This window comes from Stenella coeruleoalba (assembly GCF_951394435.1).
Source record: "Stenella coeruleoalba genome assembly, chromosome: 12".
NCBI classification, from domain to species: Eukaryota; Metazoa; Chordata; class Mammalia; order Artiodactyla; family Delphinidae; genus Stenella; species Stenella coeruleoalba.
Window position 1 is genome coordinate 70,069,311 of NC_137158.1, and position 25,903 is coordinate 70,095,213.

At 39.1% G+C, this 25,903-nt stretch overlaps 1 protein-coding gene across 14 annotated transcripts in view; it reads left to right on the forward strand.

Annotated features, from left to right (window-relative positions):
- Positions 1-25,903, forward strand: part of UTRN (utrophin) — a gene marked incomplete at its 5' end in the record, with an annotated part of 496,387 nt that overhangs the window by 55,818 nt on the left and 414,666 nt on the right. For 4 of the 14 annotated variants that reach the window (XM_079938695.1, XM_079938687.1, XM_079938682.1 and 1 more), the window contains one exon: positions 1,142-1,619. The exons of 6 other annotated variants lie outside the window; for them this stretch is intronic. In XM_079938695.1, the coding sequence (XP_079794821.1) occupies positions 1,526-1,619 (94 nt within the window). Of the gene's footprint in view, positions 1-1,140; positions 1,620-4,235; positions 4,455-14,696; positions 15,286-25,903 lie in introns of those variants that run through there. 4 more of the 14 variants (XM_079938694.1, XM_079938684.1, XM_079938683.1 and 1 more) reach the window with 3 other exon arrangements.

Sequence of the window (25,903 nt, forward strand, 5' to 3'; positions counted from 1 at the left end):
GCTGGCAGCCAGTTGCTGTTGAGCTATAATAGAGCTAGTGGTATGTACAAAATTTGATTACTGCTGTCAACACCAGATTGAATAAGAAAGTGCATACCCTAGACAGATACTTGCAACTTAAATGGTCTATTGATTTCACAAAAACTAGAAATGAGGCCACCGTGTAATCTAGCAGAAGAAGGGGTCAGTGGATAGACGTTACAGAGTAGTTTTTAAAAGTGCGCTTCTTTTAGATCTTTTTGGAAGAACTTTCAGATAACTTTGATAAACTGATTGTTGCTTCTGATTTTCTTCAAGTCCAGTGTTTGCAGAAACTCCATTGTAGGCTTGGTACTTGTTTTTGTTCCGTGGTTTGCCTTTCCTGTGTAGAATCTAGTTTAGAAATTGTACTGGGTGATACAGACCATATTTGCTCCTGAACTATGATGACATTTCCACTTAGCTTAATATGAATGTTTTAGAAATTTCCCACAGTGGAAAGTTCTCTTTGACATAGGAAGGTTCAGCGGTCAGTTTCATAGTCAGCTGTATGCCAAGAAATAACAAAAACAATGGATTATACAGTGCAGCCTTGGGACATGGAAAATTTCTTAGAAGATGAATGATCATTATTAATACATCTTGTAAGGCCTCAGGCCTTATATTGAAAAATAAGGGAAAAAGTTATTTTTCTTTTTTAATGTCTTTATTGGAGTATAATTGCTTTAAACTGGTGTGTTAGTTTCTGCTGTATAACAAAGTGAATCAGCTATGCATATACATATATCCCCATATCCCCACCCTCTTGCATCTCCCTTCCACCCTCCCTATCCCGCCCCTCTAGGTGGTCACAAAGCACCGAGCCGATCTCCCTGTGCTATGTAGCTGTGTGGATGACATCTGCATAAATGATATAGCAAAAGAGCAAGGCAAATACACAAGATAGAATAGGCTGGAAAATATGAATCAAAACTGTTACCTCTCATCTTAGTATTCTGTGTGGTTGAGTTTATTTTTTCCATAATAGCAATCTCTAAGGAATGAAGAAGAGATCCTTTTGAGTTTCACTTTTCCCAAGGTATATATGCATATTAAAGTGAAATAACAAGTCTGATTTATTCTTTGAAGTGTAGTTAATATGTAACGAAACTCTTCAGCCCAGTTGTATACTCAGGGCAAACGCCTCTGTTTATATTCATAGTGGGGTAAGGAGGTGGGTGGAGGTGCCCTTTACCAGCTGACACTGTCAAAAACAGGAAGCAAAGTTATAATCTCTTTGTAGTAGATCAGAAACATTCAAAGGCTCTTAGCTGTGACAATTAAAAAAACAACAACAAAAAATGATGTAAGGAATTTTCACTAACTGCGAAGTGTGACTTCCTGTCTGGTATTTAGAGGAGATTCAGTTAGGTTTAGTCAGATCCTCTCATGGGAAAAATAAAAGCCACCCCAAAACAGGACATCCCAGTGTGCAGTTCGCAGGCTGCTTTTGTTAAAATCCACTTCCTCTGCATCTTTTTCCTCCTCACTTAAGCAAATGTAGGTGATGAGTGGCCCGGCGGCCACCGCATTTCGTTGGAAAAAGTGCAGATTTGATTTGCCATGGCAGGTAGCTCGCCAGGCCAGCAAACATTTACCAGGTAAGTTTGTCAACTTGCATGACTCCCAGCCCTCCCGCCCGTGAGGTTATGAAAAGAGGATATCAGCAAAGACAGGGCTCTCTCAGTCACTTACTGAACCCAGTGTGTTAAGTAACGGCCAGCCGGTGATGGGAACAGCCCGGCCTGTCCTTCCTGACGCCACATCTGTTGTAGACTCTGAATAGTCGAGACCAGCGCTGTGGGTTTCATCCTTCGCTTCAGCATGCGATTGTTTTCCAGTTCTTGGCTTCTTAGGAAAAAGCACTCAAGGGGCCATACCTTTGTTGAGACAAATGTACTTCATGTATTTTCAAACTAGTTTATTATGTATTGACTGTTTACTGTCCTGTAGAGAGAGTTTCCTTTATGCTGTTGTATGATGATAGCTTACTATGCTTGACTTACTGTGCTGACTAAAAATGTATTTTACTTTTAAAAATAGTTTGGAGCTGATTAAGGGGAGGATCAGACATTTGTTCTTTTGAGGGGGCTGTAAATGGAGGAGTTTTGCTTTAAGGCAGTCTTGTTCAGAAGAAGTGCAGACACAGAACTTCACGTTGGATTGGTCACTGTCACTGGAGTTTACTTCCAGGGTGACCTAGTTTTTCTAATGGGTTCAGATGTCCATATCTTGTTTAATCTGTATATTTGTGTACTGCTCACGTAAGTTTTCTGAAGAAAAAAAAAAACTCAAGTGATGTGTAATATTTCACCTTACGTATCATGCTTGAATATTGTTACTATGGGACAACTTTTAGGCTGGTTAGAATTTTTTAAAAATGGTTTTCTTTCCTTTGGAATTACTCTTTCCCTCTTAATGTTTTCCTTCCTAACTCCATATGAATGATGTGGTAAATGCTGGTAGGCATCCTCTCTCTGGAGCACATTTCAACTAGAATGCTTGGAGCAGCCCATATTTTCTTAGCAAATCTGGTTTCTTGGCCAAGTGTAATAGGAAATCAGTGTGCTATAATTCTCTTTTTTGGCTGTTACTTTTCTCTCTTATTTAAGGATCAGTGTGGTCTCAACAGAGAATTAAAATACCTATCAGGAACTGAATTAAAACCCCACGTGCAGGAGTAGCATTGCAGCCTGTGGCCTTTCAAAGGTATCTCTTGACTCTCAATCCTCTTTCTTTCCCCGGCATGAATAGTCTTCTTCGTCTGCTAGTCTGCGTGTTACTGTCCTGCTACAGAGGGTCTCAGGTAACTATAGTGGTTGAAATCAGAAGATAATTAGAAGAAAAACAAACAAACCTTTAAATATTAAGCAAACTTTTAAATGAGTAGACTGCAGCTTTAAATATGAATTCTGGTTCATTCAGATAGCATTCTTTCCTGCCCTGTGATCAGTCCAAAGTCTTTAAGAAAATAGAAAGCATTTTTTAAAAAAATAAATATTTCAGGGCATTCTATTTTAATAAAAATAGAAAATCAGTATTACATGATTTCAGATTCTACAAGGGCCTAGACGCTCTTCTTATTGGCTGTTACTAATTTACTATTTTCTTGTATCTGCAGGGTAGCTCTCTTTAGTGATCTTGTTATAAAGACATAAAAAAGAGTACACATTTTATGGATGGCATATTCCATTACAACAGTGGCCTTTTTTGGTCTTCAAAGCAGTCTCCATAGTAGATTAAACTTTGGGGTGAATCCTTTATTTACACACCTCAAGTAAGCTGGAAAGAGTGAAACCATAAGTGTTTTGCATTAAACTCTTGACCATACAGGGGTTGATGTTTCAAATGACTGTTGCAGAACCTAAGGGGAATACTACAACAAGTAATAAAATGGAATAAATTAAAGTACATATTTGTTCAAAATTAGCCTTTCAGTGTTATTTTTTGAAATTGACCATCCTTTTGCTCTTTGCTGTCTTCTAAAATGTGGAACTCTAATTTAGCACATTTGCCTCTCAGCTATCTGTTGAGATATAACAAGGGAAAACTGAGTAAGCTGAAATCTGAGTATCTATATCTATCTATCTTTGATGTAAAATCTTTATATTTTAAAATATTTACTTTTCCTTTACTTAATCTTGATATCTGTGTACAAATGACCAAATGTTACAATAATCGAATTGAAGGAGAACAAAGTTTAAAAAAAAAAAAAAGGCTTGCAAGTTTGAAATAAAAAATTATTTGGAGTTGTAGGCATCTACTAATGCACAGATGATTTAGGTCTAGAAATTGCCCTGCTCAGGAAGCCACATCTGGGAGGCCTTGCTTTTCTTGTCATCTTTCCTGCTTTCTTGTCGGGCTGACAGGACTCTGTGGCAGCCGTTTCCTTTTTAGATAAACGGGTTCAAATATTCTCAACCTTGGTTCCACGTTAGCATCACCAGTGTGCTGGGGCCCCACACTCAGAAGCCTGACATAAATAAACCGAGGCCTTGACTTTGTACTGTTAAAGAAACTATCCAAGTGATTGTGACATGGATTCAAGATGGAGGTGCACAGGGGAGAGTTATTGGTTCCCTACCAGACCGAAAGCTCCAGAAGAGGGGCAAGAAGGAAGCTTTGGCAGTGCTGTACGTCAGCACCGAACCCATATGCCTGTTAGCAGCGGAGTCTCCGTCTCCGCTTGCGGAATGGTTGGACGAACAGGTTCCTCTGAGCAGCACGAGGCTGGATGAGGGCTGGACCTGCTCGTTTCCGGTTTGCGCTGCCGGAGGGGCGTGCGTTATATGAGACGGTGGCCCGTCTGAAGATGAGCTGTCATCAGGAAGAAGCTCTTGGAAGGGATCACAGGGGAGTAGGCTGGCTCAGGGCACGCTGAGCAGACCTCTCTGAAGAGACAGGGCTCCTGGTTGCTGGCGTCTTCATGAAGCAAGGCAGGTGGAGAACGTCGGAATAAGAATTTCATCAGGGGCTGAGGTGTCTCTGTGTGTGAATGTGGAGGTGGGGTCAGTTGGGGACACTACAGAGAGGTTGCTCCAAAGGTTCTTGGTGCCAAAGTTAGTTTGAAAGGAAGGGGTGTGATTATCTTTGCCAGATATTAGTGGCTGCCTCACCCGCCTGTTGACTGTATGAGAATAAAGGAACACGTCATTTAGAGTATCAGAGTGCAGGGAGGTTTGTCTGGGAGAATTTCTCAGGGCTTGTGAATTTTTAGCTGATCTTAATGTTTATAAAGAAAATGAGTTGGTGCTTAGGCAGACCAGGTGGAATGTAATTTGCAGAGGCTTGAGAGAAAAAAAAAATTGTTCAGTTGGGCGAAGGGTAGACAGAGTGACTTGTTTGAAACAAGAATTTTGGGCGAGGGAAATGAGAAGTGTGATTAACATGGTACTGAAGAAGTGTTTGGGTGGGGGGGACCTGGGTCCCAGTTCCCCCTACTATCGACTGTGTAAGACACTGAATTTCTGAGACTGGTCTCCCAACCAGTCGTACCCCTGAGGGGATTGTGGTCAGGATTAATGATGTAACATATTTTAAAGCACCTTGCAAGCAATAGTAAGAGTTCCAGGTAAATAAAAGGAATAATAAGTTCTGTAAAAATTATAAAAATATAGTCAGTTGATAAAGAGCTTTGCCTGCTACCTGCAGTGTAGGAATGGGTAATTAAATATTATGTTTGTGTGGTACTTAAAATATATTTAAACTGAAGCTGTGCACTCTGTCATCTTTTTACTTGTGTTTTTCCTTGGCATTACTTGAAAGGTATGATTGTGACACGGATCCTGGTTTCATGTTTCACTTGGGTTCTTTGACCCTAGTTAGAGGGCACCAGGTGCTTTCTATTCTGATCATTTACAAATTCAGGGTTTGGTTGGAGGGCCACGGAAAGGACTGGTGTGAGAATGAGATAGGATCTGGACTCAGTGACTCCCTTTGCCCCTGCCCCAATATTTTGACCTTGATTTGAACAGTTCAGTGAACTGGCAGCTCAAGTCGTTTTTTCCCGCTGAACTAGAACTTTAATTGTTTGGCAGAGGAAGATGAGTCATAGCCCAGTCCTACCATTGTGACAAAGTGAAATTTTAGGCCAGGGCTAAAGGAACCCAGGTCAAAAACTTTCTGTCTAAACCACAAAGTATTGAAACTTGGATTGTGAGCTAGGTGGGAATTAGTGGGGCCCTCTCTGTGGGGTTGTTCTCAAGTTAATGAAGCATTTTATTGCATTACATTTTGATGCTAAATTTTGAGTAATATATTTAAATAATCAACCTCCTTCTTAAAAATTTTAATGCAAAATTAAAATTATACAAAGCGGCAAATTGTCAGTTCCTCTCCCCCTCTATGATCATTGTTACTAGTTTTGTTTGTCCTGCCATACTTTCTTCTATGAATATATAAATGTACAGCTTTACATCTAAATTCCCACATGCACAGTTTTCCTTTTTAAACTAAAGATGAAACCATCCTGTCATAGTGCATCCCATTTAAAAAATATTAAAAATAATGACCTGTGTACATATATTTTAGTTAATTTGGGTAACTTCTGGGGCCAATATGTTTTTACTGTTAAACTGCTATCCACAAAGGGCAGAGAGATGAAAAGTAGTAAATAATTGTCTGAACTTGCATTTTTGTATGTGTGTGTGTGAAATTGAACTTCTCTGCATATGTTTTTTGGCTTTTGGACAAATTCTTCAATAGATTGCCTTTTCATACATTGCCCTTTTTTCTTTTCCCCCCTGTTGTTTGGATCTCTGACTTGTAAACCCCTACTGATTCTGAAGGGAATTCATGCAAAATGGCAGATTTTGAATGACTTACTTGAATTTTGAGTTTTAAGATGGTTAACTTCCAACTTAAAAGACAGGCCTGATTTCTGGATCTCTGGGACAGAAGGTTGAGTCTTTGGGTTTGGACTCTATATATTCACTTTCTCTTTTGGCTGTGGAAGCTGTCATCATCCCAAACTGTGCTGAGGCTGGTAATTATTTAGGTGCCCTCAAGACAGGTGATTACTTAGGTGCCCTCACTGTTTTATTACATTTTCATGTCCCGATAACTTATGTTCATAGGGATGGTGAGTCCCAGTATTAGTTTTTAAAATATTTATTTATTTATGGCTGCGTTGGGTCTTCGTTTCTGCACACGGGCTTTCTCTAGTTGCTGCGAGCGGGGGCTACTCTTCGTTGCGTTGCACGGGCTTCTCATTGCGGTGGCTTCTCTTGTTGAGGAGCACGGGCTCTAGGCGCGTGGGCTCACTAGTTGTGGCTTACGGGGTCCAGAGCGCGGGCTCAGTAGATGTGGCACACGGGCTTAGTTGCTCCCGTGGAATCTGCCCGGACCAGGGCTCGAACCTGTGTTGCCTGCATTGGCAGGCAGATTCTTAACCAGTGCGCCACCAGGGAAGTCCCCCAGTATTATTACTATTTTTTTTATTATTTTTTGTGGTACGCAGGCCTCTCACTGTTGTGGCCTCTCCCGGAGCACAGGCTCCGGACACGCAGCCTCAGCGGCCATGGCTCACGGGCCCAGCCGCTCCGTGGCATGTGGGATCTTCCCGGACCGGGGCACGAACCCGTGTCCCCTGCATCGGCAGGCAGACTCTCAACCACCGCGCCACCAGGAAAGCTCCTCCCCCGCCCCAGTATTATTTTTAGAATAACCCATTTTCTGTGTAATTTGTGGAACATGTTAGCGTTAGCAGAAAGGCTCTAGACTTAGACTTACACGGTGGAGTCCCAGCTCTTCTGCGTCCTGAGTCTCAGTTTCCTCTCTTGTAAAATGGAGATAATGGGGCTGTTCTAAGTCTTTAAAGGTGTAAAATCCCTTGCGCAGTGCTTGGCAGATTGCAGGAAGGATTACAATAAATGCTGGCTGTTTCTGTTAGAAGAGTTTTTAAGTTAATAACAGAAAAAAAAATACAGTGTAGATATTAAATGAAGATAAAACATTGGCTTGAATGAGGCCCCACGTGCGCCATCATAGCTAAAATTTGCCAGTTTTTTCTCACCCTTTGATCGAGATCTGTTAGTGATTTTTGACATCAAAGCATCAAAGCTGTAATTCTCTGCTGGGCTCATTTAACCACACATCCTGTAAGTGGCAAGAAATTTAGAGCTATACAGGCTGCAGTTGTTTGGAGAATATCTTTGTGGCAGGGTGCCTGAAATGTTTTGCTGGTTTCAAAGTTCACTTTCATTTGTTCAGAAAGGTTTTTATTGTTTGCAAGCAAGCAAAGCAAGCAAAAGGAAAGGGCACACAGCCTCCCATATGATTCTGTACTGTGTGACCTGTTTGCCTTTTGGTGCCTTATGTAAAAAGCTTTATTTAGTCTGCAGAGAGGACTATTTCTCCAAATAGAGGAAAACCCTCATAATGGTCTGGAAACACGATAGATTTCAGTTTAATGCCATTGATCCAGATACTGTTAGAGGCTGGGCTACACAGCAGTTGTAAGATAGGCATCTTGCACAGATTCTTCTAGGTCACTTGCATATCGTCAATGGGAATGCCTCATCTGATAGCCATGCACTTGGCCTTCTGAGAAACAGCTCCTCCTGTCATACCAACACTGACCCTTTTCTTCTGTCCCAGCCAGCCCGCCCCTAGCTAGGAACCTGCTGCCAGAATGAATCTCCAGGCTTTTGACCTGGCCTGTTTTCTTGTTCGACTCCTGGATTCTGTGCGTTTACCTTCTGCTTCAACTCTTAGGCAAGAACTCCCTTTATGGTGTTAGAAGCACCTGGACTGTGTTTGACAGAAGAAATTTGACAGTTTTTCCCAGCAGATGCATTTTCTCCCTACATAACTCCGACCCACCCATGCAGTCTGGTATCTGACAGTACTCTGAGAACTGTTTAGTTAGTTGTTAACAAATATTTATTGTCCAACTTTGAATAACTAGTGTTACAGCAGGCAAAGGAAAAGTATAGTTTGTGAGTTTTTGTGGGGCCAGTGATTTATGGGACATTTGGAGGAGAAAAGAAATCATGAAATGAAATTCGTACTATGTTTTATCTCTGACCATGTGAATTCTTTAAAATAATGATTACATTCTATCTTTGCTCCTATGCATTTAAAAAATCATGGTGGATTTCATAGTGATGGATTTTTAAGCTGGGAAATTACGGATATTTTGCAAATGGGTTGAGGAAGCAGTTCTCATTTTCTCACTAGATCCTTATCCATCCACCTCCTTCCTACCCACCTCTTTTGCTGTTACAAGAAGAATCCTATGTTTTATGATGAGAATTTGTCTGTGGCTAAATGAACAGAGCACCATTTTTAAAAAGTGCTTGAGATTTGCACTCTGTGTATTTACTGAATTTGTTGCTAGGCCTTATGCTGCAGAATTTCTCTAAGTAACAAAATCTAAATAAAAATGAATGGTGCCGAAGGTAAATCTCCCTCTTGATTACTGTAATAAAGGATTGACATTTACTTTCCATAATTTGGAAGTCACCCAGTAGGTAATATTTGCCTGGTGTTTTACGATGAACCATTCTTATCCTATTGGGTTTGCATTAGGAAGAAAGTAGGCATTGATTTCCCTGTAATTTTCTAAAATTTCTCATCTTTGTTTCTTACATGGAGTAGTGGTCAGTTTTCTGTCAACCTCAACCCAGCCACACATGGTTAAGAATGAGAAGTAAGAAAAAAAAAGAGCCCAAAATAAATGATTCAGAGAATACCTGCTATTTTCTGGGTCCTGTTGTAGTTGCTGGGGTGTTTTCAATCAGGTTTTAAACTAAATGATTCTGGTCACCAGCAGCTCAGGACCACTGTGTGGTCTGCAGGCCGCACATAGATGACAAGGGACGTTTGCACATGTGTGCAGTGTGGGGACATCAGTGAAGTGCCTTAGGCCCTCATTTTAGTGACTGTTTCCTTAATCATGAGATGCACCTCTTGGCAGGCTGAATGTAGAGGAGACAAAAACATAAAGAGCAAAGAAATCTCAAAGCCAAACAACCTGAATCAATATGACATGATATTTTGCTACTGAAGTAGGCAAAAATTGAGAAACCCATTAGCACATGAAAAAGTTCTTCCAGGGAGATGACTATGCGAGTGAGCAGAGGCCGGATGGCTTCCTGCAGCATACAATCAGGCCTAGAATCCTGTTTGCATATTTCGTCAGTAACTGAATTCCAATGAACAAAGCCCCCTTCTCTGTCCTGGAGTGGCCCGAGTTAGACTCATCTGTGCTGCTGGTTTCCAGCTGCTGGGGTTGGTACTTGGTACCCAGTGTTCAGTTACTTTCGGAAGCTGTCAATGTTCTTGGTACTGAGGCTTCCCCACTCTAAGCAGGATGTGTCCTCAAGTTCATTCTACTATTGGATTAAAACCAACTCACTCCAGTGGTTGGTCAAGTAAACCTTTTCTAGGAATTCTTCCCTGCCTTCCAGGTGGGGGTTGGGTGCCCTCTCCTCTGCTCCTCCCATAGCTTCCCTGCCAGGATCAAAGGCAGTGGTCCCTAGAAGTGTTCATCTGTCCCAGCATTTATGATAGGTGTTATAGATCAGTGTTTTTGAAAGTGTGGTCTATTGCTGCATTTTAACAATCTCCCCAAGTGGTCATTTTGCCTGTTTGAGAAACCGAGCTCTAGTCTGTGAGCTTGGAGACAGGGCCCATTCTTGTCGTTGAATCCTCAGACCTACCCCAGCTCCTGGCACATTTTAGTTGCTCAGTTGTCTTTTTTTTTGTTCTGTGAATGAGATAGAATTCCAGTCAGAAAGGTATGGAAAGCAGGCGTGCATGTGAAATCCCGCAGCACAGTCAAAAGTCACCTGGATGATTCTTGACCATTTTTCTTTATTGTTTTGTAAGTCAACAGTGTGTGAGACTGAAAATGTAATATGGATGAACCAGAATTAGCTTTTCTTATTTTCTTGTACAGAAAAATATACTGTAATTTTATTATGTGTATTTTTACCTTGTGTGAAGGAACTTTTATTTTAGGATAGTTATACATTTATAGAAATTAAATGCAAAAATGGTACAGGGAGTTCCCATATACCCCTCAGTGCTTCCCCTTCCCTCTGTTGTTGATGTCTTACATTACTATGTGACATTTATTGCATCCCCTTCCCCCTGTTGTTGATGTCTTACATTACTATGTGACATTTACTGTGTCACAATTAATGAACCAACACTGATAACATTATTATTAAGTTATTATTAATAACATTAACCAAAGACCTCCTTAAGCGTTATTGTTAAAAGTTTGTAGATTTACAGATGAAATAATATTTATAACTTGTACCAAGTTTTTCTTTAAGTTAGGGCTTTGCATTTGAATTCTTACACGCAGTCACAGTTGCAAGTATGTTCACAAAGCAAGAGTGCCAATTCCTGTGATAACTAGATTAAGGAAAAGATTTTTCAGGTGTCATTGGCCTTCTGGGACCTGGAAAAGGGGAAAGTTATTTTCAAAGGCTGACATTCGGTTAATATATCTGAAGTACTCCATATTATTGAAAATATTTGTTGACCTCTCAGGTGTTGTTAGGTATGATATTTGTTTTAACTATTTATAGTATATTCAGGCAGAGGTATACTATTAAAAATACTTAACAACTGATACGGCACGGGACCCCACCAATCAGATTGATGTCCAGATAATCAGAAGGGATAATGGTGGTGAATGTGTCTGTCAGTCCTACTAATGTCTAAAATCCCCTAAAAATATCTCCTGACATTGTCAAATGTCTCCTCAGGGGCACAATTGCTCTTGGTCGAAAACCCCTGATAGAAAGCATTTCGATCAGCCTATTACTGCTTTTGTAAGTGCTGTATAAATATTTGCTATTGTTGTTCTTGTTGGTATCTTCCTTCATTTCAGTTATTGCTGGTGTTTAAAGACATACAGCTAAGAAAGACACACCAGGATTCTTTATACATTGAAATCTCCACATATAAAGAGGGCTGTATTTTTGATAAGATTTACTCACAGTTTGTCGGACACATACATATATATGGTGGGAAGAAATCTAAGCTCCATGCACAAAGGAGGTTTTCCACTTTCCTTACCTGCCATCTTCCTTTCTGACCTTGTAGCCCATGACTGAGACAGCTCACAGGTGTGGAGTTTGGAGGTTTTTGTAGGTGTGGAATGTGGAGACCAGTTGTTCCTCTTTCCCCCTCACACCAGGCTGTAGCCTGCTTTGAGCTGATAGTGGCTCAGCCTGGGTAGGAGCTTGTACTTTGGTTCATGCCAAATTCCCCTCCTTTCTGCATGACGATATGTTATTCGTGTCCTGATCCCTGTTACTTGTTAAGTTAATTTTTGCTTCAGGGATCTCAGAAGATCACAGCATTTTGTTTTTAGTGACTTCATTTCGTAATATATACTCTGGGGAGGTGAGACTAGACTAGAGACAGGTAAGCCCGATAATATGATATCTACAAATAGTGTTTTATATTTAACCTTCCTGTTCGATCCTCTTCAGCATTCTAGAAACAGATGCTTAAATTGTTTAAACAGACAGTCCCCCATTCCTTAGTCTTAGGTATCCATTTTCCTATTGACAGGAGATAGACTTATTTTTAAATTTTTTTTTATTTTAATTTTTTTTGCGGTACGCGGGCCTCTCACTGCCGTGGCCTCTCCCGTTGCGGAGCACAGGCTCCGGATGCGCAGGCTCAGCGGCCATGGCTCACGGGCCCAGCCACTCCGCGGCATGTGGGATCTTCCCGGACCAGGGCACAAACCCGTGTCCCCTGCATCGGCAGGCAGACTCTCAATCACTGCGCCACCAGACTGGAAGCCCAGACTTATTTTTTTAATCCTCAGATCTATGAGAACAGAATATCCAATAGGATATGAGGATCGGACGAAATCCCCTCATGTTAGAATCATAGATTGTAGGACTTCGTGTGGAAACTCTGACAGCCTTATTTTTTTTCTCCTTTGAATTCACTCAGCTGTTTTTGGCAAGTATTTATTTGTCAATATTGATTGATTATTAAAATAATTATTTACAATATTTAAATCTGAAATAATAAAAATTAATTTTAGTAATTTAAAATTATTTAAAATATGAGATCCTGTTGGTTAATTCATTGTTAGGTCTACTCAGAAAAATTAGGAAACATATTTCAAAAGGCAGGTTTTACATCCTACATATCAGATGCTGTCAGTTCATTGCTGTAGGGAGAGGAGCAAGGACAGAGGCTGTCTTCCCCTCACCCCACCTTGTCCCCAGCACACTTGTATTTTGATTGGGGCAGTTGGGCTTTGGAGTCAGACTGCCTGAATTTCAATGCAGGTGCCTCCATTTACTGTACACCCTTGGCAAATGCCTTAATTTAATTATGTATTTATTTTTTTAAAAAATTATTTATTTTTGACTGCATTGGGTCTTCGTTGCTGTGCACGGGCTTTCTCTAGTTGTGGCGAGCGGGAGCTGCTCTTCGTTGCGGTGCACGGGCTTCTCATTGTGGTGGCTGCTCTTGTTGTGGAGCACGGGCTCTAGGTGTGTGGGCTTCATTAGTTGCGGCACGCGGGCTCAGTAGTTGTGGCTTGCGGGTTCTAGAGTGCAGGCTCAGTAGTTGTGGCTCGCTGGCTCTAGAGCGCAGGCTCTGTAGTTGTGGCGCACGGGCTTAGTTGCCCCACAGCATGTGGGATCATCCCGGACCAGGGCTTGAACCCATGTCCCCTGCATTGGCAGTCTGATTCTTAACCACTGAGCCACCAGGGAAGCCCCAAATTCCTTAATTTTAAATGTCTGTGAGCTTTGCTGGTAAATGGGGTCCATAAAAGCATTTACCTCATGTGGATGTTGTGGGGATTAGATTACACAGTAGCCACGTAGGAAGCATTCAATACATGTTGCTAATAATAGCAACAATAATAATGTTACTAATACTGATATTATTACTATTATTAATACATTTAAAATAACAGTTTAAATTACCTTATGTAATAGAGATGCTATTGTGAATCAAACTTAACTGAATTGAAATTTGATTCTTTTTGCCCATTATCTTTAGGTGATAGTGAACCATGAAATAAGTAAACGATAGAGAAGTAGATATAAAATCTAGCTAATTCTTTCTTACCCTGAACAGGAATACTATGACTTCAGAATTTAAAACACTAACATTTGGTGCTATTCCATGGAAATCCTTCTTCCTAAATGTCTTGATATTAACTGTCTTCTTAGCTTGTTAACTCTTGTGTTGTTAAAATAAGATATTCCTTATTTCATAAGAACTTTCATTCTTTAAGGAAAATTCCAAATTTCTTATCTCCATTGTTGAGTGTTTTTTCTTTTAAAAATCACAGTAATATGAATGTTAGAAAGGAAAAAATATCCATTACAATTTCTGTCATCTTAACAGAATAGTAACTTTCATGTCTTATTTTCCCATTTAGTCTTTATATTCATATCTTAAAATAATTGTAATTATATAAAACTTACAATTCTTTGTTCTGGTATTTTAGTTTTATTATATTTCAAATAAGTAATTTTCGTGCTTCCATCGGCTAGCTTTATATAATTTATTAACTCCTTGTTTTTTGGTATTTAGTTTATTCCTAGTTTTTCAAAATTATGTATAACAGTGCATGGAAAAATTATCTTTATTGATCTGTAAAATGGAGATAATAAAAATACCATAGGTTTGTCAAGGATTATTTAAGTGAATGGATGTAAAGCAGGGCTTCTCAACCATGACACCGTTGCCATTTTGGGCTAGATAAATCTTTGCTGGGGGCGCTGTCCTATACATTGTAGACGTTTAACAGCATCCCTCGCTGCCCACCAGTTTTGATATACAAAAATGTCTCCAGACATCGCCAAGTGTCTCCTAGAAGTCAGACTCGCTCTCAGTCGGGAACCCTGATATAAAACATTTAGAGCAGCCAGGCACTGCTCTAGTGTGTGCTATATAAATATTTGTTATTACTATTATTGATGTTTGCTACCATTCTTCATTTCAGTTACTTATTTCTGATATGTTCCTAGAAATAGAATTTCTGGGACAAGGGGTTTAGTTTTAGGGTTTCTTTAATGTATGACTAAATGTTCTCCAGAAGGACTGTGTTAAGTTTAATGCCATCAGTTGTATATAAGTATGTCAATATCTCTGAGCTCCAGCCAGTATCCAATCGTGAGTACCACATGTTGTTTTAATTTCACTCCCCATAATTACTAGTCAAGACAAGCATTTCCTATGTTTCTTTATTTGTATTGTCATATCTGAGGATTCTGGCTTATCCACCTCCCACACACTTTTTTTTTGAGCTGCTGTGCCATCTACCACTTGAAGTTGAAAAGTCATATCCTCAATAACCAAGCCTGTATTAAATCTCTTTGCTTGACCTTTAATAGCATCCAAGTTGAACATGGTTGAGGTCCTTTCAGATTACTGGGTTTTCCGCAAACACTCCTTTGCTGTTTCAGATTAAGACACAGTAATTGACAGTGCCCCATAATATTAAACCTTTCAGGATTTAAATATAAGGTGGCATCCTCTTTTTTTGAAGGATATTTTTGTGGAAAAGCACTGAACCCTGTATTCTGTTATATGTGTCATCTAACGTGGTTGCTTCTGGTTTATCCTTTTGGAAATAATCCCGATCCTAGCTGTAGCAAAGGCTGTTGGTGCCCTAACCGTAACCCCTGCTTTAATTCAGGCTCCTGCATTCTTTTGCTTGGCTGGAAAAGCTCACACCCAGGTTGGCAGGAAGTACCAGCCCCCGGCAACCCACTGCCAGTGACTGCTATAGTATAAATCCCCAGCTCTCTTGCATCTCAGGTAAGATACTTTCGAGATGAGCATTTTACACTGGTTCTCCCAAGTTCCCTGTTGAATTAAGATTCAGTGATAAATTAACTGAAAATGACCCTTTTGCTGGCTACCTTTTCTTTCCTGTCTCAATGTTTCACTCCCCACCCGTGTTTCCTGGGATCACCTCCAAAATAAACTACTTATAATATTGTAAAATATTTCAATTTTGGGCTTAGTCTAGAAGGCTGTGTTTGAGTTAAAAACATCCAGGAATTGAGGGGGGGACAAGATGGGTTTATTTCTGGATCCTAAAAGGGATGGCTGATGAGGAAAGAAGTGCCTTTTAAATTAGAGACACACGTTGATTCCAGCGATTTTTTTCATTATGCTGCCACTGCCTTACTAAAATTTAAAGAATAAAAACAAAGGCCACATTAATAATAGTTATAATAATAGTAATGGAAACAAAGAAAATGAGTAAACTATTTGCCTTGCTACTTAAAAAACTCAACTCATTGGAGCTGATTTTTAAAAAGTAAAATTTGGCTAGAATGTAACAGCTACATTTCTTTAAATGGGTGGAGTCAAAATGCTGAGGTCCTGGTGTGGTCACCCTAGACAGGGTAGAAATTTCCCCCTGAGGCACTCACTGAAAGAGCCCACCCAAGGAAGGGAGGTGATCAGCACAAACAGAGGCACCTGTATCCCTGCCCCTCCCGACACCCTCCCATCTCCCCATCACCCAGCTGCTGTCTGTCAGTATACCCTCTTCTGAGTACAAACCTCCAGGAGCACTTATCTAAAAGTCACAGAGCTGTGATGTTTCCTCGCCAGCACAATGTTAAATGTAGGTTCTAAAAAGCGGAGGTCATTCCAAGAGCCTCAATGACGTTAGCTGTGAACATGACCCAGAGTGACCCACAGTGAATGCTGGCCCACATAGGTTTTATATTTTTCATGTGAAAGTTCTTCCTTTGTTGTTTGTGATTAATTGCTGAATAGGATATAGGGCCAAATGATTTCATTGTTGAACACAGACTTGAAGGTCATGAGAAACTGCCTGTTCAAAGTAAACTTTGCCAAGATATGGAGAAGAGGTCTGCATTAACACCTGGATAGTTTTTGAAGCAAGGCAGAGCAAAAAGGAAAAAAACATTAAATGTCATTCTTTATATAATGTGAGTGTTGAGTTCAATTGGGTGAAATGATCATTGGATCCTCAGGATAAATGATGACCTATGAGGCTGAGTTTGCACTGTGAGTAACACTTTCAAATAAAGGTGTATTTGAGGACCTTTGTCCAGAATAGAAATGTGGTGAAGAGTTAGTTATAGGTATGTCTACTTTGTTAATAGCTTGATTTTTAAGTTTGATATCGTATTGGTTTGCTATTTGAAATATGCTTTTGAATTAAGTTTCTTAGTACTTTGAATTTCATGTTTTCAGAAGAATTTAAGAATAACACATAATGATTTAAGAGTAGCACATAATAATTTACTACTTAAATTTAAAAACAGAGAGACAAATAGAGAGACAAAATATTATGATATGAAACCCAGTATCTTCCAGAACTATATTTTGTGCTTATGTTCTTTTCTATGTGTTTTCTAGGCTTTTGAGTCAGAAGTTAGGAAAAGATTGACTTCTAGTCTGCCCATCTTTACTTGTCCCATTGGAGATGGAAGTGCCCCAGCTCCTAGTTATATATTTATGTACACATGTCCATTGGTATGGTGAATTGCCACAAGTTCTAGTAGCTATAACTTATATTCTAAGGATAGATTCGTTTAGAAAGCAATGCACTGAGAGCCTGGTTTTCCCAGGACTGGTGTGATGTAAAATGGTTGAGAGGTGAGTGGACTTGGGTGCATCTTGTTCCTCCTGTTGTTACTTGCTTGCTTTCCAGCTGGGTCTTAAATCTCCTCTTTCAGGACAGCTTCTAGGCCCTAAGTCAGCTGGTAGGAATTTGATTTTGTGTGGTAGGAATAACTGCAGGTGGGGAGAGACAGAAACTACTTACTCAACAGTTCCCGTAACAATTTCCCCCTGCTTAAAGCAAGCAAACAAAACAAAACAAAACACCACCCCCCCCCCCCCGCCCCAAACATTATAATTTTGTTGGAGTTGAGTTACCCCTGTTAAAGAAGTTTTCTTACATGGCTAACTCTTAATTTCTTCGTAAGGATCAGGATTTTTCTCTTTTCCCTAAGGGTATGTTGGGTTATTCCTTTGGTAATTCAGGAAATATTTATTGTATACTTATGGTGTGTAAGGAACTATGTGAAAGAGGCCAAGGAGTAAGACAGTTTCTTCCTTCAGGGAATTAAGAATCTCATTAGGAGGGGAGATCAACATGGGCATGGAGACATACTGATATAATATTATTAACTTTAAAAATCCCCCAAATATTTTGTTATAAGTAAGGAACAAAGTATGATTGAATTTAAAAGTTGGGGGTGGAGTGGGTATTTAGAGTTGGATCGGGGGAGTACATCTATCTAAAGACTTCTTGAAAGAGAGGGTACCATTTGATATGGAAACTGATGGGGGTATTGGGGCTGGAAGAGAATTCCAGGCAGAGGGCACAGATTAGTAGGGGATGACTATAGGAAAGCGTGCTGAATGCCATTCTAAGTAGGTTACTTCACACTATATCATATAGATAGCTATACATGATTTTGAAGGCATTGGGGGATGTTTGGAGATTTTGTGCATGCAGAACTTTGTGATCATAAGACGTTAATCTTTCAAAGGTCTTTAGGATGCAAATAGGAGGGTGGATAGTATAGAAGCTTATTGTAGTACATCAAGGGAAAGATTGAGGACCTGGACATTGGGGTTGGTAGCTTGGGAATATCTTGGTTCTGTTGAAGAATTAACTTGAGTTATGGCAAACTCACTTCATGTTTTTCAATATTTAGGATTCTGCTGCCAAAAGCTGAGCTAACTCTTCTCCCTGGGTGTAGCTGTGATTGAGAGAACCTGTGTGTGAATGATTCTTCCCTGTTGTTGAATTTGCAGTGTCGGTTTCTAGTTTCGGAGCTCAGCTGATACCTGCAGAAATTGCTTCTGATTGTGACCTGCGTCTCCCTTACTGTCTGTTTTGTGGGGTTTTTTCCTAGTTATTTTTCCCTTGAAAGATAAAAGGAGGCTCTTAGGCCAAATTTCATTCTTTTGGTTTAGCTCATGTGGGATTACACCCCGTGTAGGCTTTGTCAGTAGGTGCTGATCTGTATAGAAGCTTGGATATCTACAGCTTTGCTCTCCCTGCTTTGTGGTACTACTTCTGATTTTATATTTCCAAGTTTGTGATTCACAGGCAAGGGTGAATGACTGAGAAATATTGCAGATGAGTGGGTGTGTTTGTTTCCTATTGCTGCTGTAGCAAATTAGTATGAATTTGATGGCTTAAACCAATACAAATTTATTATCTTACAGCTCTGGAGGTCAGAAGTTAGACACTGGTCTCACTGTACCAAAATCAGGGTGTTGGCAGGCCTGTATTCCTCCTGGAAGCCCTAGGGGAGAATCAGTTTCCTTGTCTTTTCCAGCTACAAGAGGCTGCCCATGTTCCCTGGCTCACAGTCTCCTTCCGTCTTCAAAACTAGCAATGGTGGGTCAAGTCCTTCTCACGTTGTGGTGGATAACTCTTGATTTGCATTTTCTTTTCTTTTTTTTTTTCACAGTTCTTTCTAGCGTTTAGAAAGAACTGTAAATTATAAGCTTAAAAATACAATTGGCTTAGGGTCATCCTAAGAATTACAGAGGAGGACCTAAAAAAAAAAAGGACCTGCGCAAAGAATTTGGCGTGGTGGTTAATTCCCCAGTCATTCCTGCTTATCCGAAATAAATGTCACTTTCTTTTGGCAGCTGACTTATAATTAATTTTTAAAAATGCTGGAAGAAGTGTGTGTGTGTGTGTGTGTGTGTGTGTGTGTGTGTGTGTTATATTATGATCTGTATGTTTATCTGATGATGGGGAAAAGGGAGGGAATGACCCATGTGCTTTCAGCTGGAAAGACAGCATGGGATTGCAGTTCTGGAATGGATCATAAAGAGTAGACTTAACTTCGCTGTGACAAAAACATGTAAACCACTCATGATTCTCCACTTTTTACACTTTATTCTGAAGCCATATACTTCAGTTAATGTGATTTAATGGTTTTCTCTCAAAGTGTCATTTGGCAGGATGTTACTAAGGAGAAACATGATGTTGAAGTGTATTTGGGAACAAAACGAGTAGCCAAATTAAATGACTCATTTTATGAAAAGGGAAGAAGGTCAGAGGTTAGTTAACAGGGTGCTTCTTTGTTCATCTGCGAATCCAGTGATAGTTTGACCTTTGGGAGAAATTTATTTTAGGTCAATCAGTTTTATTAAGGCAGGTGCTAGAGATTTTATGTTCATTGTATTCTACTGTTGGCATAAGAACTTGGACATTATAATTATCATATGAATATAAAAGTTGATGTGCTATAGTAGTAAAATTTATGTTAATTTAGTTTGAACTAAGGAACATACCTATGGGAGATATCACTTCCAAGAAATCTCTACTTATGTTCTTAAGGACTTACGTATGAGTCAAGAATTTATTAAGAAAATACTTCCAAGACAATAATAGATGTCACTTAGACACATCACTTCTTCCTTGATAATTTTTTTTTTTTTTTGGTATGCGGACTTCTCACTGTTGTGGCCTCTCCCGTTGCGGAGCAGAGGCTCCGGACGCGCAGGCTCAGCGGCCATGGCTCATGGGCCCAGCCGCTCCGCGGCATGTGGGATCTTCCCGGACCGGGGCACGAACCCGTGTCCTCTGCATCAGCAGGCGGACTCTCAACCACTGCGCCACCAGGGAAGCCCTTTCCTTGATAATTTTATACATATGATTTTTTTCTGACCTCCATCCCAGTCATCATTATATAGATAAGGCAATTGTCATTGAATAATATTTAGAACTTTTAGAATAATAATATTTAGAATAATTTTTAGAAAGTATACATTTCAGAAATACTCAGTTTACTGTTAGAATGGAAGAAGGGTTTTGTCGTAGACAAGTAGATGTCAGTTTAATAACCTACTAGCTTAGACACTGCCTAAGTCTTTTGTTTTCCTATGATAAATTTGATTACCCTTTACTTAGAAGGAGAAACTTATCTTCAAGGAGATAATTATTTGCTGGATGAAGGCCAAGAGAAGAAGTCTAGGAATGTTAAGCCTCCTTATAAGAGGAAGTTTGTGTTTATTTTATTACTGATAATCCTTAGTGATCTAAGGATTGAAGTCCTGTAAGTTTATCACTGCTCTTCCTTTTCATTTCCCATAAAGAGCCTTTGTACAGGCAGTTCAGAATGATCACATGGACATTTAAGATGGCCTGGTGCTGGACATTCATTCCTTCAGTTTTTGTATTTTGCATCAAGTAGAAGAAAGAAGGAAAAACCTTGGGCTATAACAAATAAGAATGACATTAACTAGAGAACAGTGGGTCTGACTTGTAGTAGATGCTCAATAAACAATATTTAAAGGAAGGAACCAAATAATTTGTTTGTATATGTGGTTAAAGTTAGTTTTCATAGGGTGGACTTTCTCTCTGTCTCTCCCTCCCTCTCTTTTTGCTTTGGGAAAGGTGTTTCTGTTGTATCCAAAGGAAAGAGACACATTTTTTTAGCATTTAGAAAGAACTGTAAATTATAAGCTTAAAAATATGATTGGCTTAGGGTCATCCTAAGAATTACAGAGGAGGACCTAAGAGAGATCTAGTGACTATTTTTTCATGATTTAGAAGATGTCTCTACTGTATTTGGCTTAAGGGACTTTGCTTTGTTATCTGATAAAACAAAGATTTGTTATCTGTCTTGACCTTTTATAAAATGAGACCTTATAATAATCTTTTGAGATAAAGTTCTTAAACTTTTTTCTGCGTCAGGGAGTCATTTAAAAATTGTTAGGAGCAATGGAATTTCTGCCACCACTCCAAATCACATTTGCAAGTACACAGTTTTTCTCACAACTTTAAGAAGTTTGTAAAGTCACTAAAACTTCTTCAGATATAGAACAAAATATAACCTTTTGTTCATTTGTTCATTTTATTCATATGTGTTCATTCATTTCCATGGCTTTTAAGGTTTGTAGGATTTTTGGAGAGAATGCTACCTTTTTTTAAAAAACAAAATATTATGTATATATGTTTAAAAAGTCAACCATTTCATCACATAAAAATTATGCCCTACTCCCAGGGAGGGAAATCTCCATCATTAGATGATTTTTTTTTTTTTTGGTTTGTGTGCATATGCTAGCAGATGTATTATAATATATAGGCATAATGCCTATTTTTAATAAATATAAAATCATATTGTTTTACAGCTGTTTTTGTTTTGTTTTTTGTTTCTGCTTTAGCTATACATATTGAATCCCTTTCTGTGCCAGTATTGGTAGATCTAGCATATTCCTTTAAAAGCACTACTTCACCCTTTATTTAGCATGAGCATAATTCTACAGACATACTAAAATTATTTGTAGATTGACTTTTATATTGAACATGGTTGGTGGCAGAAATAAGAGGAGAGAAGGAGCGACTGGTCGGAATGACATCGTCGTTGCTCAAACTCTGCTTTGTTCATCTTCTCACAGAGTGGTTGTGTAGAGCTGGAGAAGGCATACATTTTGAACAGAGGAGGTTGTTGGCCAAGAAATAGGCCTCCCCCTAACACAATACCCACTGTGATGATTTACAGTGTTTCAGTCTCAGCAAAAATACCACTTGTATTCTGAATTCCTTTGTTTCAACTACATAACTCAATAAGAAAGTTTCCTACAATTGAAAAGAATAGGCACTGTTTAGAGGCCAAGTTTTGCCTTGTATGGCTGAATGTGCTTTATTTTAAGCTACTCTTTCTTCTCAAGAAGACTGGTATAAACAAGAGGAGGGCCCTCTGGTAATTTCTATGCAAAGCATCAGTAATACTGTTTCTTTTTAATTTAATTATTTTTAATCCTGCTTATTTATTTAGTGCCTAACGCTATAGCACCTAATGAGCTCAGTGTTTGTGACAGTACATCCTACTAATGAGTGGAGGCAGACTGCCTGGGTTGGAATCTCTTCTTCAACTCTTATTAGCTATGAAGCCTCGGGTAAGTTTAGTAACTGTTTCCTCATCAATAAAATGGGGGATACTCATAGGACAAACTCATGGTTGTTACGAGGATTAAATAAGATAACGCAAGTGAAAAGACAATCCAGGGAATGGGAGAAAATATTTGCAAATTGTATTTCTGATAAGGATCTAGCATCCAGAATATATAAAGAATTCTTATAACTCAACAATAAAAAGACAAATAGCCCAGCAGAAAAGTGGGCTAATTTTTGAATAGACATTTCTCCAAAGATATACAAGTGGCCAATAAGCTTGTGAAAAATATGTTCAACATCATTAGTCTTTAGGGAAAGGCAAATCAAAATCACAATGAGATTCTACTAGGATGAGTATAATAAAAAATATGGGAAAGAAGTGTTGATGAGGATGTGGACCCTCATGCACTGCTGGTGGAAATGTCGAATGGGTACAGTATCTTTGGAAAACTGCTGGTTCCTCAAAAAGTTAAGTGTTGCATTATCTAACTCAGCAATTCCACTCTAAGTTACATCCCCAAGAGAATTGAAAACATATGTCCACGCAAAAACTTGTTCACAGATGTTCATAGCAGCATTCTTCGTAATAGGCAAAAGGTGGAAACAACCAGAATGCCCATCAGCTGACGAATGGATCAACAAAATGTGGTCTCTCCATACAAGGGAACATTACTTAGCCATAAAAAGCAATGTAGTATTGATACAAGCACGAACCTTGGAAACATAATGCTAAGTGAAGGAAGCCTGGCACAAAAGGCCACATATCATATAATCTATTTATGTGAAATGTCTAGAATAGGAAAATCCGTAGAAAGTAGATGAGTGGTTGCCTAGGGCTCGGGGAGGGGAGGGAATGGGGAATGACTGATAATGGGTACAGGGTATGGGGGATAATGAAAATGTTCTGGAATTAGATAGTGATGATTGTTGCATAACTTCGCAAATATACTAAAAACTGCTGAATTGTACACTTCAAATGTATGGATTTTGTGGCATGTGAACTATATCTCAGTTGACAAAAAAATGAGATAATGCAGGGGGAGTGGTACCATGCCTTCATATGGTAAGAACTCTGCACCTATTAACTACTTCTACTGCTATCATTATTTTCATTATTATTATAAAAGGATAATTTCTTGTAATGTGCTTATATTATTTCTAGTTCTTTTCTTCAAGTTACGCAAATGTTAGCAGTTTGGTGCTTGTAAAATGTTTTTCAAGATCTGCAGTTGTGAACAGGTTCTGTGATGGAAAGCCTTTGAATTATTGTGAGTGTGTTTTTTCCATTTGCTTGCACTGCATCTTCTTAGTATAAAATAAAGTACTTCTTGGCAGGTCATATGGCATTTATAGATTTTTTTTTTCTTTTTACTCTCTTTCATTTGATTTATCTGATTGGCCACACTCAACTCTTATGATGAAGAGAAAGCAGAGAAACCAAGAATAGGATAATCTAGAGGAATTCCTCAATCTTGATGAAATCTCCTTTTAATATTTTTCTTCCCACTGTCAAACTAGTAATTTTTCTCCTTCTGGGCAATAGCTACATAGTATGGGACTTACAGTAGTACAACATGTTAACATAAACACACTTGGATGTTTTTTGACAACATTTTATCTAAAATATATGTCAAAATCGAGTCTTTACGTAGTCAGTTATCTGGAATAACATTTGGACTTTGCTAAATATGTCTATGGTATTCTCTACACTGATCCTTTTAGAACTATTAATAGATGAGACTTGGGAGCATTTCATGGTTTTCAGGATTAAATGGTATTTATGCAAGTATACAAACTTTAGTACATTCTGGTTTATAACATGTTAGAATATTTGATTATGGCTAGGGAATTGCACATTATCTGCCTATTTGAGGATCTAAAATTGATCTGAGCTGTGTTTCTAGATTTACTCCCTCAAGCTTAAAGGATGTTCTGATTTTGTTACTATCAATATCAACAGAAGATCATTTCAGTTTCCTTGTAGCTGGGTGTCATGGTGACTTTTTTTTTTGGCCAGGCTCTTTCTTTGAATGTGTGACCTTGTTTGGCTTGTCTTTGATTATTATATATCTCTACTTAGTCTGATTTGCCTGGCTGTTGCTTTACTACTTCACTTTGACCTTTGATAAAGCTGTTACACTGACTCTTTCCTAGTGGGGACCCACCTGGTTGCCCTGCCAATTAGATGCTTTGGTCTTGCTTGCTGGTTGGAGTGTGTCCCTTGATGGCCTTAAAGCTGGTATTCTTTGTATGCTAACACATATATATGGAATCTTAAAAAAAAAAAAAAGTTCTGAAGAACCTAGGGGCAGGACAGGAATAAAGACGCAGACATAGAGAATGGACTTGAGGACACAGGGAGGGGAAAGGGTAAGCTGGGGCGAAGTGAGAGAGTGGCATGGACATATATACACTACCAAATGTAAAATAGAGAGCTAGTGGGAAGCAGCCGCATAGCACAGGGAGATCAGCTCAGTGCTCTGTGACCACCTAGAGGGCTGGGATAGGGAGGGTGGGAGGGAGACGCAAGAGGGAGGAGATATGGGGATATATGTATATGTATAGCTGATTCACTTTGTTATACAGCAGCAACTAACACAGCATTGTAAAGCAATTATACTCCAATAAAGATGTTAAAAAAAAAAGGAGAGGAGAAAAAAAAACTGGTATTCTTGTTTCCTAGTTCCTGCCTGGGTGCTGTGTGCGGTACCTCTTTTCTGTTCTAGAGCACAGGCTTGTCTCTGACAGTTGCCACCTTCTGCATGGCAGTTTTATGGCATGACTTTTTTTTCTTGCCACACAAGGGGTAGCAGCCTTTTTTAAAATTGTATGTTTAACATGAGTATTAATACTAAAATCTTATTTATGTATATATGAATACATTATATATGGTTACTGTTTTGATTTGAAAATTTCTATAGTAATTGTGTCCTAAATATTTATATTATTTATATTCTTATTTAGAAAAAAAATAAACGGTGAGTTCTGGTAATTTATACATTAAGGAATTATGTGTACAACTGCCATAGGTGTCTTTGGTTAAATTCTTTTATTGCACTTTTAATGAAGTAAAAAACTTACCGTAATTTCTGTGTACATGTGTGTAATATATTATAACATGTATTTATAATTGAGATTGTAGTTTACTAGTATGTATTCACATAAATCTGTTAAGTTAAAATATGTGCCGTTTATCAAAGTTTGGCACAATTATGTGTTTGTACGTAAACCCATGTGATCTTGGAATGTAGTCTTGGGGCTGGGCTGACGGTCTGTGTGTATGAATGTAGGGAGAACGACTCGTGTGTGGTTTCTATTTCTTTCCACCGTGAGGGCCCTGCACAGTTTCTTTTCTGGTTAGCTGCTGCCGACATGATTGTAGGGCTGCTCCCTGCGTGTGGCTTGGCCTCAGAACCCACGCTGTCTGCATCCAGACCTACTTCTTCTCCGGTTGCAAGTCAGCGTAGTATAATATTTACTGGAAGAGAGTAAGTGGGTATGGTTGCTTTACGTGTG